The sequence below is a fragment of the Bos javanicus genome, chromosome 25 (assembly GCF_032452875.1).
Source record: "Bos javanicus breed banteng chromosome 25, ARS-OSU_banteng_1.0, whole genome shotgun sequence".
Classification (NCBI taxonomy): Eukaryota; Metazoa; Chordata; class Mammalia; order Artiodactyla; family Bovidae; genus Bos; species Bos javanicus.
Window position 1 is genome coordinate 19,987,180 of NC_083892.1, and position 12,821 is coordinate 20,000,000.

The window sequence follows — 12,821 nt, forward strand, 5'->3', positions numbered from 1 at the left end:
TGGGCAACTTGTAACTATACTTATGTGCTACCTGCCTCTTCCTGAGACCGAAAGCTCCATGAGGGCAGGAACTATGTCTGTTTTGCTCACCACTCCTCACATCTGGCATAGCACCTGCCTTACCACAGGTGTTCAAGAAATAGTTCTTAAATGAAGATTCAATCTCCAAAGTCTAAATTGTAAAAGGCTTTTCTGCAGGCAAGAAAAAAAACAAGCCTTCTGCTTGCCTGGATTTTGTTTTACTGAAATTTCAACTGGACTAAACAACAACAACAGCAGCAACTATCACTTGTATGTGTAAGTGGTTTTGTTCAAACCACTGGCGGCCTGATAGCCAAGTGGCATTTCCTCAAAGGGCACTTTTAATCTACTGGGATCCAGAATGTGCCAATGACACGAGATGTTCTCCTGCTTGCAAATGGAAGGTGGGCTCTTACTGGCGGAGGTCATACAGCTCTTTCAAAGACGAGAAGCTGGGGGCCGATTTCTCCTGGTCATGCCTCCCCTGGCTCCTTCTCCTTTGGCTAGATGATTTCAGCTCCTCCACTTGGCTCTGGAGGTGATCAATGTTCATTTGCAGGCATTCAATTGTTTCAGTCAGACTGTGAGGAACAGACAGAAGCCAATTGCAGCTTGTCATATTAAATTAAAGGCATAAGCAGTGAGGAGAGCTTAGCTGGCAACCACTCAAACTGGGCTTTTGTAATTGGAAAAGACTTCTATTTAATCTCTATTCTCCATAGAGAATTAAATCAAAGCTTACCCCATACTGACCTGAACCCACTACAGCCATGTTCTATTCTAGTTTATACTAAATGACTTCCCCTAGGGCTTCTTCAATGGATTCTAAAAAATATACCTCAGAATCTTTTGCTGTGAGGCCTTGCTGTCAGCAACGAGCTTTTGATTTGTTTCCTCCAGTTCCCTCGCTGTGACATCTAATTGCTCATAAACCTTTGCGTGCTGTTCATTCATCTGCCGCAGAAGCTCCACCTGCTTGGTCAGATACTGGAAGAGATAATTGTGACCAGGTTACACATTAAACACATAGGATACCTGCAGTATGCAGGTATAATACAGAATGTATCCTGCAATTCAATTCTGACACTACCTGGAGTGATAAGGGCTCGGTTCCACAAAACTGCCCCCAATTCAGGTACCAGAGGTAAGTCCTAGGGACCACCCGTCCTTTCGACCAAATAGCTATAAATTTGGGAATTCCCATGACCTCCCCTCAGGTTCAATAATCTGCTAAAACAACAAGAGAGCTTGGGAAGGGGATTTACTTACAGCTTTATTCTTCTCAGAGGCACCACCCTCCCTGGAAACCCCTTAGTCTTCTTTCAGAGTTTTACTGAAGCTTCATGGCACAGGCATGATTAATTAAATCATGGGCCACTGGTGAACAAACTTGATTCCAGTCCCTGACCCCTCTGTAGAGGCTGGCGACGGGGCTGAAAGTTCTAACCCTCTAATCATGTGGTCGGCTCCTCTGGCAACCAGTCTCATTCTATCATTCAGGAAATGCCAAGGGATTCAGGACATGGGGATAAAGGTCAAATATATAGTTTTCATTATACCACAACACCACAAGTTTATTTTACAAAATGAAGAACTTAAAATCTCAATTAAACTACTTTTCTTAAAAGGAGCGGAGTACAGGCCGTCCTTTATGTTTCATTCCCCTAAAGCTCACCAATACACTTTAGGCTGGCCTACTCTTATAAAGCACAAAACACACATAAAATTAATATTTGACAGGAAAATCCAGGCAAGACATGACAATCCCACAAGAGAAAAAGCTTGGAACACATCATCAAAGTTTAAGCAAAAATATATTTTACAGAAATAAGGAAAGCCTAAGAGGGAGGATTTTAGATGATTTTTGCTTGAAAAACATTTGATTTCTTTCTTCTAGGTGAGATATTCTGGACAAAGAATAGGGGAAAAAAATATTGACTTAACCAGAAAAAGATACTTTAACTTAATATTATTCAACAATATTTTTAATTCTGTGAGAATGTTGTCACCATAATCCTTATTTGTGAGAAATCTGCCAGATTATTTATTTTGCTAAGGGTGCTTTCCAATTGGCCGAGTATAAAGGAGAATAATCACAATTTTAACGCCTCGCTGCCACATTACCTTGATTCCCTACCCCCCCACATCTCCCTGACTCCCCCTGCCACTGGACTCCACTTGAAGACCATGAAACACTGTATCTATTCCAAATGAAACAGTCATAATATTTCTCTGGGGGCACAACCAGAAAGAGGCAAAAGCTAAGTCTGAAGCATTACCAATGACCAAATGGTAACAAACCGAAGACACAACTTTAAAAATACTTTCCGGAGGATCTTCAGACACATCTGTTAAGTATTTGCAAAGCTAATGGACTTCTTTCAAAGAACAGGCTACATGACTTTTAATGGGCTCTTTAAATGCCAGTGTGGCAGGGTTGAAAAAGTAGATGAGGTCTTTTTTCAAACCTATTTACACAGGTCAGTAGCAATGTGTTGAGAAAACACTTCATTCTCATATCTTTTCATACCCCTGAAACTCTTGGCTGAGAATGCTTGGGAAAATTCTTTGAATTTTAGGAAGACAACACACACTTTATACCATCCTCAGTGAAGGCTGGGCAAAGCCCTATCATCAAGATGTAATGCTCTCCTCAGAGAGTATGAGTGAAGGTTACAGGAAGCCTCGTGCAAGTTGAGGTGAAGGTTTGCTGTCAAATGAATTTGCTGCACTTGGGCAAAAAAAAGCTTGTTTTTATAGAGCTTTTTAGGTGCCGAATTTAAAATGAATTGTGGATCAGTTAGTACCTACCTTGTAGGACTGAAGGGGCCTCCCTCATAGCTCAGTTGGTAAAGAATCCGCCTGCAATGCAGGAGACCCCGGTTGACTCAACCTGGATCGGGAAGATCCGCTGGAGCAGGGATAGGCTACCCACTCCAGCATTCTTGGGCTTCCCTTGTGGCTCAGCTGGTCAAGAATCCACATACAATGTGGGAGACATGGGTTTGATCCCTGGGTTGGGAAGATGCCCTGGAGAAGGGAAAGGCTATGCACTCCAGTATTCTGGCCTAGAGAATTCCATGGACTGTAGAGTCCATGGAGTCTCAAAGAGTCGGACAAAGCTGAGCGACTTTCACTTTGTAGGACTGAAAGTATTAAATGAGAGGGAATGAGCACAAGGCATAGCCCCTGTGAAAGCCTGTTCACTCCACTCCCTCAATCCCCACCAGCCTCTCCTAGAGGTGTGCCCTTAACCCTTCCCTCTGGCTGGCAATGTCCTGGTGGGTTCCCGTCACTGAGGGAATGTGTTCAATCTCTTCAGAACACTGGAGTGGAAAAAAGATTTACAATATAGAAATGTGTTTAACAGCTGCAGACATGCTGCAGGCTGCTTTATGTCAATTATAAGCTCTCAAGTAGAGCTTCCCCTGTGGCTCAGCAATAAAAAATCTGCCTGCAATGCAGGAGGTGTGGGAGACTTGGGTTTGATCCCTGGGTTGGGAAGATCCCTTGCAGAAGGAAATAGCAACCCACTCCAGTATTCTTGCCAGGAAAATTCCATGGAAAGAGTAGCCTGGTGGGTTATAGTCCATGAGGTCACAAAGAGTTGGACATGACCGAGGAAGGAAACTATGACAAATTTAGAAAGCATATTAAAAAGCAGAGACATCACTTTGCCAACAAAGATCTGTATAGTCAATCTATGGTTTTTTCCAGTAGTCCTGTTCAGATGTAAGAGTTGGACCATAAAGAAAGCTGAGCGCCAAAGAATTGATGCTTTCAAATTGTGCTGGAAAAGACTCTTGAGAATCCCTTGGACTGCAAGGACATCAAACCAGTCAATCCCAAAGAAAATCAACCCTGAATATTCATTGGAAGGACTGATGCTAAAGCTGAAGCATAGTTTGGCCACCTGATGCAAAGAGCAGACTTATTGGAAAAGACCCTGATGCTGGGAAAGACTGAAGGCAAAAGCAGAAGAGAGCACCAGAGTATGAGATCATTAAGATAGCATCACTGACTCAATAGACACGAACTTGAGCAAACTCCGGGTGACAGAGGAGGACAGAGGAGTCTGGTGTGCTGAGTCCACGGGGTCACAAAGAGTCAGACATGACTTAGCGACTAAACAACAAAGGTTTCAAGTATTCTTTGGGACAATTCACAAAAATCTAAGTCTAATACACAGCGAGTGTGTGTTTAGTCACTAAGTCATGTCTGACTCTTTTGCGACCCACTGCACCGTAACCCACCAGGCTCCTCTGTCCATGGCATTTCCCAGGCAAGAATACTGGAGTGGGTTGCCATTTCCTTCTCCAGGGGATCTTCCAGACCCAGGGATCGAACCTGCAACTCCTGCATTGCAGGCAGCATAGACCAGACACTAATTATTAATTTACAACAAGAGATATAACTGCCCAGTAACTGGATTATTCACATCCTCCTTAGGATCTACCCCTAAAGAGCAGGTGGGAGGCCAGTGCCCATGGAAGTCTTGGTGGACAGAGGACCAGAGGAGAGAGATGGCCTGACGGGAGGCAGCAGTAGAGTAGCTAAGAGCACAGGCTGTGGGGTTGGAATTTGGTTTGGAGTCCCACTTTGCCATTTCCAGTTGGATGACTCCTATAAGTAACTCAGTTTTTCTAAGGTGACATTTCTTCATCACCTGGGGAAGGGTTCAGCATGCCATCTTGCAAATGTAAAACTGCTCAATAAGAGCAGCTATTTCATTCTTATTTACAGTTAAGTTTTCAAACTTTTCATGTGCTAAAATTCATCTAGGGGATTTATAAAAGTATAAGAACCTGGGCCCCTTTCCCCTAAAATTGAGTCCATGAGACTGGGATTGAACCAGGATTCTGCATTTTTAGTAAAAACCCCAGATGATGTTAGTGTAAGTGGTCTGTGGATCACACTTATTAGAAAAATGTTGATCTCAGAAATGGAAAATCCTGGAAGCCTCCCCTCCTCCAAACCAATGTCTCTTTCTCATGGGTCTAGGAGACATAAACATTCACTTGGATCAACAATGAACAACTTGCAATTATTCAATAAAATTAGGCTATATTTTAACTGCATCACAACACCATTCTTTATCATGTTATACTGTGACATGTTCCTACAGTCATAATTCCTTGAAATCAACTCTTTTCGAACCCATGGACTGTAGCCTGTCAGGCTCCTCTGTCCATGGAATTCTCCAGGCAAGAATACTGGAGTGGGATGCCATGCCCTTCTCCAGGAGGATCTTCCCAACCCAGAGATCGAACTTGGGTCTTCTGCATTGCAGGTGGATTCTTTACTGTCTGAGCCACCAGGAAAGCCCTCATATACTACTTAATTGTGAGTGCTCCTTCCTAAATTTTCAGTCCACACAAATACTCTCTACAGATGGCTTATCTACTGCATTTTTAAAAACTTTAAATGGATAACTTCAAACATACAATAAATGCAGAAAAAATGGTCTAACAAACCGTCATCACATCATCCAATTTCAACAACTGTCAGTACACAGTCTTGTTTCATCTCTTCTATTCCCCCAAGCCCCAGTCAATTTAAAGCAAATCCAAGACAGCTTAAATATACATATTTATATATCTCTAAGTGATAAGACTTCATTTTAACCACAATTCAAATCATACCTTTAAAAACCCCAACAATGCCTTAATATCATCTGTTATGTTTCAGCATTAACATCTGCCTGTCTCTTAATGGTTTTTCTAGTTTCATTTGTAGTCCTTATTTCACACTCAGGGGCTAACTTTATCTTGAAATTGTGGAATTGTCTCACGCTAAGGCAAGCTCGCTCTTCCTTTTAGGGCCTTTGACATCCTCCTCTCCCCTCTCCCAGGGCCTCACTTTTCCTGGCTGGCTTCATCTAATCCAGCAGTTCTTGACCTGAGGTCCCTGGGTAGAATTGAGAGGATCCAAGAACTTGGTTGGAAGAAAAGTTATACCTTCATTTTCACTAACTTCTAACTGAAATTTAGCATTTTCTTCAATTAGGAATGGAAGCAACAAACCACCAGTAGTATGAGGAATCCTTAGGAGTTCATCACCTCCAGAAACCACAGTTATCACATGACAGTGGTTGCAGAAATCCTGATTCATTTCATCACTATTTGAAATTACAATTTTTAGATTACCATTTGATTTTGATATTTAATGTATTAATAAACACATGTTAATATATCAGAAATTTATTTTTTCAGTATTTTTATAGTCATTTCAATATAACCAATTCCCTTTATAATTCTGTGTATTTTATGTATTTTAAGAGGGTCATCAAAGAGTCACTAGAAAGCCAAAGGGATCCATAGCATAAAGATGGCTAAGACTTTAAAAATTATCCTTTAGGCCTCCATGCAAACATAAAGGCTTCAGAAGCCTTTCTAGGCCACCCCATTTAAAGCAGTACCACTCCCAAATGACGCTATCGTTGGGTTGGCCAAAAAGTTTGTTTGGGTTTTTCCGTAAGATGTTATGGAATAATTTCTCTCAAAACACTTTGCACTTAATAAACAACCAAACTGCTTACTTGTTAACATCAGTCTTTCTAATCCTCCTTGAAGAAGGGAAGCCTCTTATATATCTAGTCCATTTAGCACAATTCTTGATCCACAATAGGGACTAAAAAAATATTGGTAACTGACAATTTCTAAACCTCTCTTCACAATAGCTTATCACGCCTGGTACCACAACTCAGACTGCTGGAATGTTGAGAGATCATTCAGAGAGGCTAAGAAGAGCTTTGGCTATAGCCCTTTTGGGAAGAGGCCCTGGTTATTTACTAATTCTTCCCCCCAGTTCTATTTACAGATAATTTCTCTGTGTTTATTCCCCATGGCACAGCTATGCCCCACCAATCTGAAACAGACTTTTTTTTAACAAGTCTCTCTTACATGGGCCCCAAGATATTTAACCTTTTTAAAGATACAATGTTCAAATTAGATTTGTGGCCAGGATAAAGGAAGCAATTCAGTATGTAAATAAGTACAAAGAGGCTGTTTAGAAAACTACAGTAGGTCCCCCTTATTTGATATATAAAAACCTGTGGGTGGTGGGAAAACACAATGAAACCGTTTGGGAAGAACTTGTGATATTTTGGTTTTAGGTGACTTGGCTTTAAGAACAAACTGAAGACTGGCAGGGAGCTTGTTTTCATGTAGTAGGAGTTTAATCTTATTATTATTATTAAATCAAAGCTAATCAGAAAAGCCCTTCACTTCTCCAAGACTCTGTGATAGATTACCTAACAAGGGAGTCTGCCTAAACTGGTCAGCAACTTCTAAGAAAAATGTTGAGCCCTCTCAGCAAGCAGTGATATGAGGCCAGAGAATCAGAATCCACGTAGTCAGACATTGCTTTAAGGTTGGCCTCTAAAACGTCAAATTAGTATTTAATGAAATTTTTCCAATTCTACAAGGAAATGGGTTATTTCTACCCTTATTTTCTACCCTTCATTTAAAGGCATGGCTATGCTTCCTATGTTTTGGTTTTTTCAATTCAGAATCTTTGATCACAGCCTCAAATGAATCTGCCTGGACTGCAGAGATCCTTAAATCCAAGTGCCAAAAAGAGCTTGAGTACGCAAGTATTTGCCATATTAAACAGGGGAGAGTGATGAGGGGATATTTAAGCAAAACAGTGGCAGAAGGGGAACATGGGGGTAGCAAAATCATAGGCAAAATGTCAACTTAAAGGCAAGAGTATCAAAGTTTAAGTTCCGTGGGTTGTCTCCCAAACGTCTTAGAATATGTACAAAATGTCACCTCAAGGAGTATACGCATTTCAGGAGTATAAGGTTCAGGTTATATGAAAAAGCTATAAGTAGGCTGCCTTTACAATTGAGGCAAACTTTTGAAAAAGGCCAGAAGGATTATATTAACACCTATCTGCAACTGTAGAACCTGACCTGGAATGCTGGAAAAGATAGACACAGCCAAACACTCATAAGGAATGGAATGGAAATTTGGCTTTTATGTAGTGTTGGGATTATCCTTATATTAAAGATTACAGCCCAACTCCTCTGAACTTAGTATCAAAATGACATTCTGTAACACTGAAGAAATGTTTTCCACTACCTTTGAAAAGCCTCTCTTCCCTAATTAAAATATTACATTTCCCTTGGAGGAAATTTAGGAAAAAGTTAAAAAGTATGAAATATGAAAATAAAAACCACTTATAATCTCATTATAAAAAGCTTTGCTTGTTCTACTTTAGATCTACTTTCCAGTAATTGAAAAGGATTTATTTTTTTCAGAATTAAGATTCTTTCATTACTAAAATTCTTGAAACACGGATCAACAGGGCAACAATTCATACTGTCCAAAATATATACACTTACATATATATAAGTGTATATATCATTTCATCACCTCACAACAGCCCTGTGCTAATGTCGTGCAAGCGTTCTTATCACCATTACACAGCAGAGCAAACAGGATCTGAGAGGTAATTCACTGGCCTAAAATCTAGCCAAAGAATGCTCAAACTACTGCACAATTGCACTCATCTCACATGCTAGCAAAGTAATGTTCAAACTTCTCTAAGCCAGGCTTCAATAGTATGTGAACCGTGAACTTCCAGATGTTCAAGCTGGATTTAGAAAAGGATATCAAATTGCCAACATCCATTGGAACATCAAAAAAGCAAGAGAGTTTCAGAAAAACATCTACTTCTGCTTTATTGACTATGCCAAAGCCTTTGACTATGTGGATCACAACAAACTGTGGAAAATTCATCAAGAGATGGGAATACCAGACCATCTGACCTACCTCTTGAGAAATTTGCATGCAGGTCAAGAAGCAACAGTTAGACCTGGACATGGAATAACAAAGGAGTCTGATTGGAACCAGAACAGACTGGTTCCGAACCGGGAAAGGAGTATGTCAAGGCTGTATATTGTCACCCTGCTTATTTCACTTATATGCAGAGTACATCATGAGAAACACTGGACTGGATGAAGCACAAGCTGAAATCAAGATTGCTGGGAGAAATATCAATAACCTCAGATATGCAGATGACACCACCCTTATGGCAGAAAGCAAAGAAGAACTAAAGAGCCTCTTGATGAAAGTGAAAAAGAAGAATGAAAAAGTTGACTTAAAGCTCAGCATTCAGAAAACTAAGATCATGGCATCTGGTCCCATCACTTCATGGCAAATAGATGGGGAAACAGTGGAAACAGTGACAGACTTTATTTTTTTAGTCTCCAAAATCACTGCAGATGGTGACTGCAGCCATGAAATTAAAAGACACTTACTCCTTGGAAGAAAAGTCAGGACGAACTCAGACAGCTTACTAAAAGGTAGAGACATTACTTTGTCAACAAAGGTCCGTCTAGTTAAAGCTATGGTTTTTCCATAGTAGTCACGTATGCATGTGCAAGTTCGACTATAAAGAAACTTGAGTGCCAAAGAATTGATGCTTGTGAACTGTGGTGTTGGAGAAGACTCTTGAGAGTCCCTTGGACTGCAAGGAGGTCCAACCAGTCCATCCTAAAGGAGATCAGCCCTGAATATTCATTGGAAGGACTGATGCTGAAGCTGAAACTCCAATACTTTGGCCACCTGATGTGAAGAATTGACTCATTTGAAAAGACCCTGATGCTGGGAAAGACTGAAGGCGGGAGGAGAAGGGGACGACAGAGGATGAGATGGTTGGATGGCATCACCGACACGATGGACATGAGTTTGAGCCAGCTTCGGGAGTTAGTGATGGACAGGGAAGTCTGGCGTGCTGCAGTCCATGGCATCACAAAGAGTCGGACATGACTGAGTGACTGGACTGAACTGAATTGAAAGTCTAGCTATTTGGTATGGAATTGAGGGTTTAGGTCTGAATCTTCTAACACTGAGGTCAGAGCTCCTTCCACTTCCTTTCAAAATCTCCAGAGGTGGAAACATTTAGGAATTATTGGAAGTGCTTTGTAAACTGCTTATCTGTCCTCTGTTAAGATACTGATTTGAACAAGTACTCATTTATCATCTACTATGTTTGAAAGACCATGAATAAACACAGCAACAGCCTTCAAAGTTGCAGTGGAAAATGGTTAGGTAAGGGGGGCGGGGAGAGAAGGAGAATAGAACGAATCAAGAAATAAGTATAATACACAGTAGAATATTGATAAATGTAGTAGGGGAAGCACAAAATGCTTTAAAATTTTCAAGGAAGACATGAGCTCTTGAAATAAGGGCCCCTAAGGCCAGACTCCTTTGACTCCTGTGGGGATAATGCAGGTTTCCAAGCAGGTTTCCAGCAGTTTACTCAAGGTTGTAGGCTGCTCACACAACTGTCAGAAACTTTAAGAGAATCCAATTGTGTTTGATGGTGTCAGATCTCATTATTCTCCAAAGCTTCTCTCCTTCTCTTCAGCCAAGAAAAAAAAAACTTGCTCTGGAATCTTGAAAAATTAGTTGCTGAATAAAAGCCACACAGGCTACATAGGCATCTCTGGAGCCAATCATTAGTTTCAAAGGTTATTTTTTTTTTTAAAAGACACAATGCCTAACAAAATACTGATCAATTTTTATGAGGACTGTTTGAAACCCACGAACAGCTTTTGAGAGCATACTTGTAGTTCTACTGAGAAAATATCCTTTGCCAGTTTCCTAGTTGTCTATTTCCATAATGAGTCACAGTTTTGGGGATTTTATCCTAGTATTTTCACCAGTTTCTCATCATTCTTCATCCACTCTTGAGTAGTTTGTTCCAGGACTATTTTCTGGCTGATTTAAAATTTCTCTGGGTTGGTAGAGAGGTTCCTTTTTGGTTTTCAATATATTTTCTAAATTTAAAATATGATCATGTATTACTTTTCAAATCAGGAAAATTTCCAATGAACATTCTAAAAAGTTAGTTTAAAACTTGTACAAGTGACTCCATTTATGTAAAGTTCAAAGATAGGCTAAACTAATATAAGGGTATTAGAGTGCTGCTTAGTGGGGGTGGTGACTGGAAGAGCTGATAATGTTCTTATTTCTTTTTTTTCTAATTTTTTTATTTTTTAAATTTTTGGCTGTCTTGGGTCTTCATTGCTGCACAGGCTTTTCTCTAGCTGCAGAGAGCAGTAATGCATGGGTTTCTCATTGTGGTGGCTTCTCTTGTTGAAGAGCACAAGAAGCTCCAGGCGAGCGGGCTTCAGTAGTTGTGGCATCTGGGCTCTAGAGCGCAGGCTCAATAGCTGTGGCACAGGGCTTGGTTGCTCCACGGTATGTGGGATCTTCCCGGACTGGCAAGCAGATTCTTTACCATTGAGCCACCAAGGAAGCCCATTTTCTCATTTCTCATCTGGGTGTTGGCTGCAAGGGTATGTTTATGAAAATTATCTGACTTAGCATTTGTGTTTTTTTCTGTATGCATATTTTTTCCTAAAGTTTACTTAAAAGAGAAAAAAAGACATCAGGTTTGAATGAAAGGAAGAGTCCTTACAAAGTTTAGGGGGCTCTCCAAGGGTACAATGATAAGAGACACTATACACACTGCATGGGTCATCATGTAGTAGAGAATTAGGTTCTTCAGCTGCCTGGTTACTTTTACGACTGTTCAGGCCATCCGTGGTATAGACTATTGGACAGAGATCTTGGAAGTCTGTCGTGATCTGCAAGTCTGCCTGGACACAGGTATAAATCGAGCAGGCAGTAAGTCTAGTCTGTAGGAGGCCCCTGGCTGGTAAGTGGGTTTAGACAGAATTGTCATTTCATCTCCATTTCATCCCACTCCTTATTGACTTTCAGGAAGCCATTTATAAAGAGAAAGAAAGAAAAAAGTCAACCATAATGGCAGAGAAGAAATCTTTGTTCTTACTCAAAAAATAGGTTTGGATAAAGAGTAAAATGTTGAACACTACAATACTTGGTCTATGAACCACTGGACCCGTGTGCTCCACTACAGAAACAAGAGATCTATGGACGTGTTTCTAGAAGTACTCCAGGCTAAACTTACTCAATTAGCTTTATATTAACACATATAGTTCATTGTATATTTATTTAATCATTAAGGTCTGACCTGGATACTTACATTTCTATTATCCTTTTCAATATCTTATAAGAATCAGGGGTTGGGGAGAGGTGACTGCTGGGGCCACAGTACCACATCTGTGTGAAAGCTTGAATACAGACATTTTTTAAGGAAAAAAAAATCTTACAGAAGACATTAGTGGAGTGTTATTTATAGATTTGGAGAATCTCAAAGATCTTTGGATTTTTTTCAGAATGTCAATGATCTCTTTTAATTGTTTAATCATCTTCAATAACCACAGAAAACAAAAGTAGAAAGACAGGTAACTTAGATCATAAAGCAATTGTGTTTGTAATCCTTACAGTAACAAATAGGCATCATTCTCTAATTGTACAAATATTTGGACTTTTTAAATCTGTATTTGGCAGATGTGCTAAAATAAGTATTCACTACAGTATTCAGTTATGGTGATTTGTAAGTGCTTACATGGAAAACACCAATACAAGGTATTAAGACTATGTTTCTACCCAAATTCAAATTAATGTACCACACAGTATATGATAATCTTCAGGTATATGCCCTGGGACCACTCTATGAAATCTTCCAATCAGTTGAAAAACAAAGCCCATGAAACAAAACAGGAATGAGTTTCTTGACCATGTATGACACTTGGATATCACAGTTTAAAAATGCCTGGTTTTCCTGCATTGTTAGTTTTCTGCCCAATTCTATGAGTAATAAATTCAACTTTAGGTATGGGAAGTTCTATGCTCTTCTGATATAGAATATACTTAAAATGATAGCTGATGACTTCAATACCATTACAAGGTACACCTTTC

General features: G+C 40.0%; 1 protein-coding gene across 1 annotated transcript in view; it reads right to left on the minus strand.

Annotated features, from left to right (window-relative positions):
* The window catches only part of CDR2 (cerebellar degeneration related protein 2), a 28,165-nt gene that overhangs the window by 2,554 nt on the left and 12,790 nt on the right, over positions 1-12,821 (minus strand). Inside the window, exons 3-4 of the mRNA XM_061401402.1 lie at positions 860-1,008; positions 438-602 (exon numbers count right to left, since the gene is read on the minus strand). Of these exons, the coding sequence (XP_061257386.1) occupies positions 438-602; positions 860-1,008 (314 nt within the window). The remainder of the gene's footprint in view (positions 1-437; positions 603-859; positions 1,009-12,821) is intronic.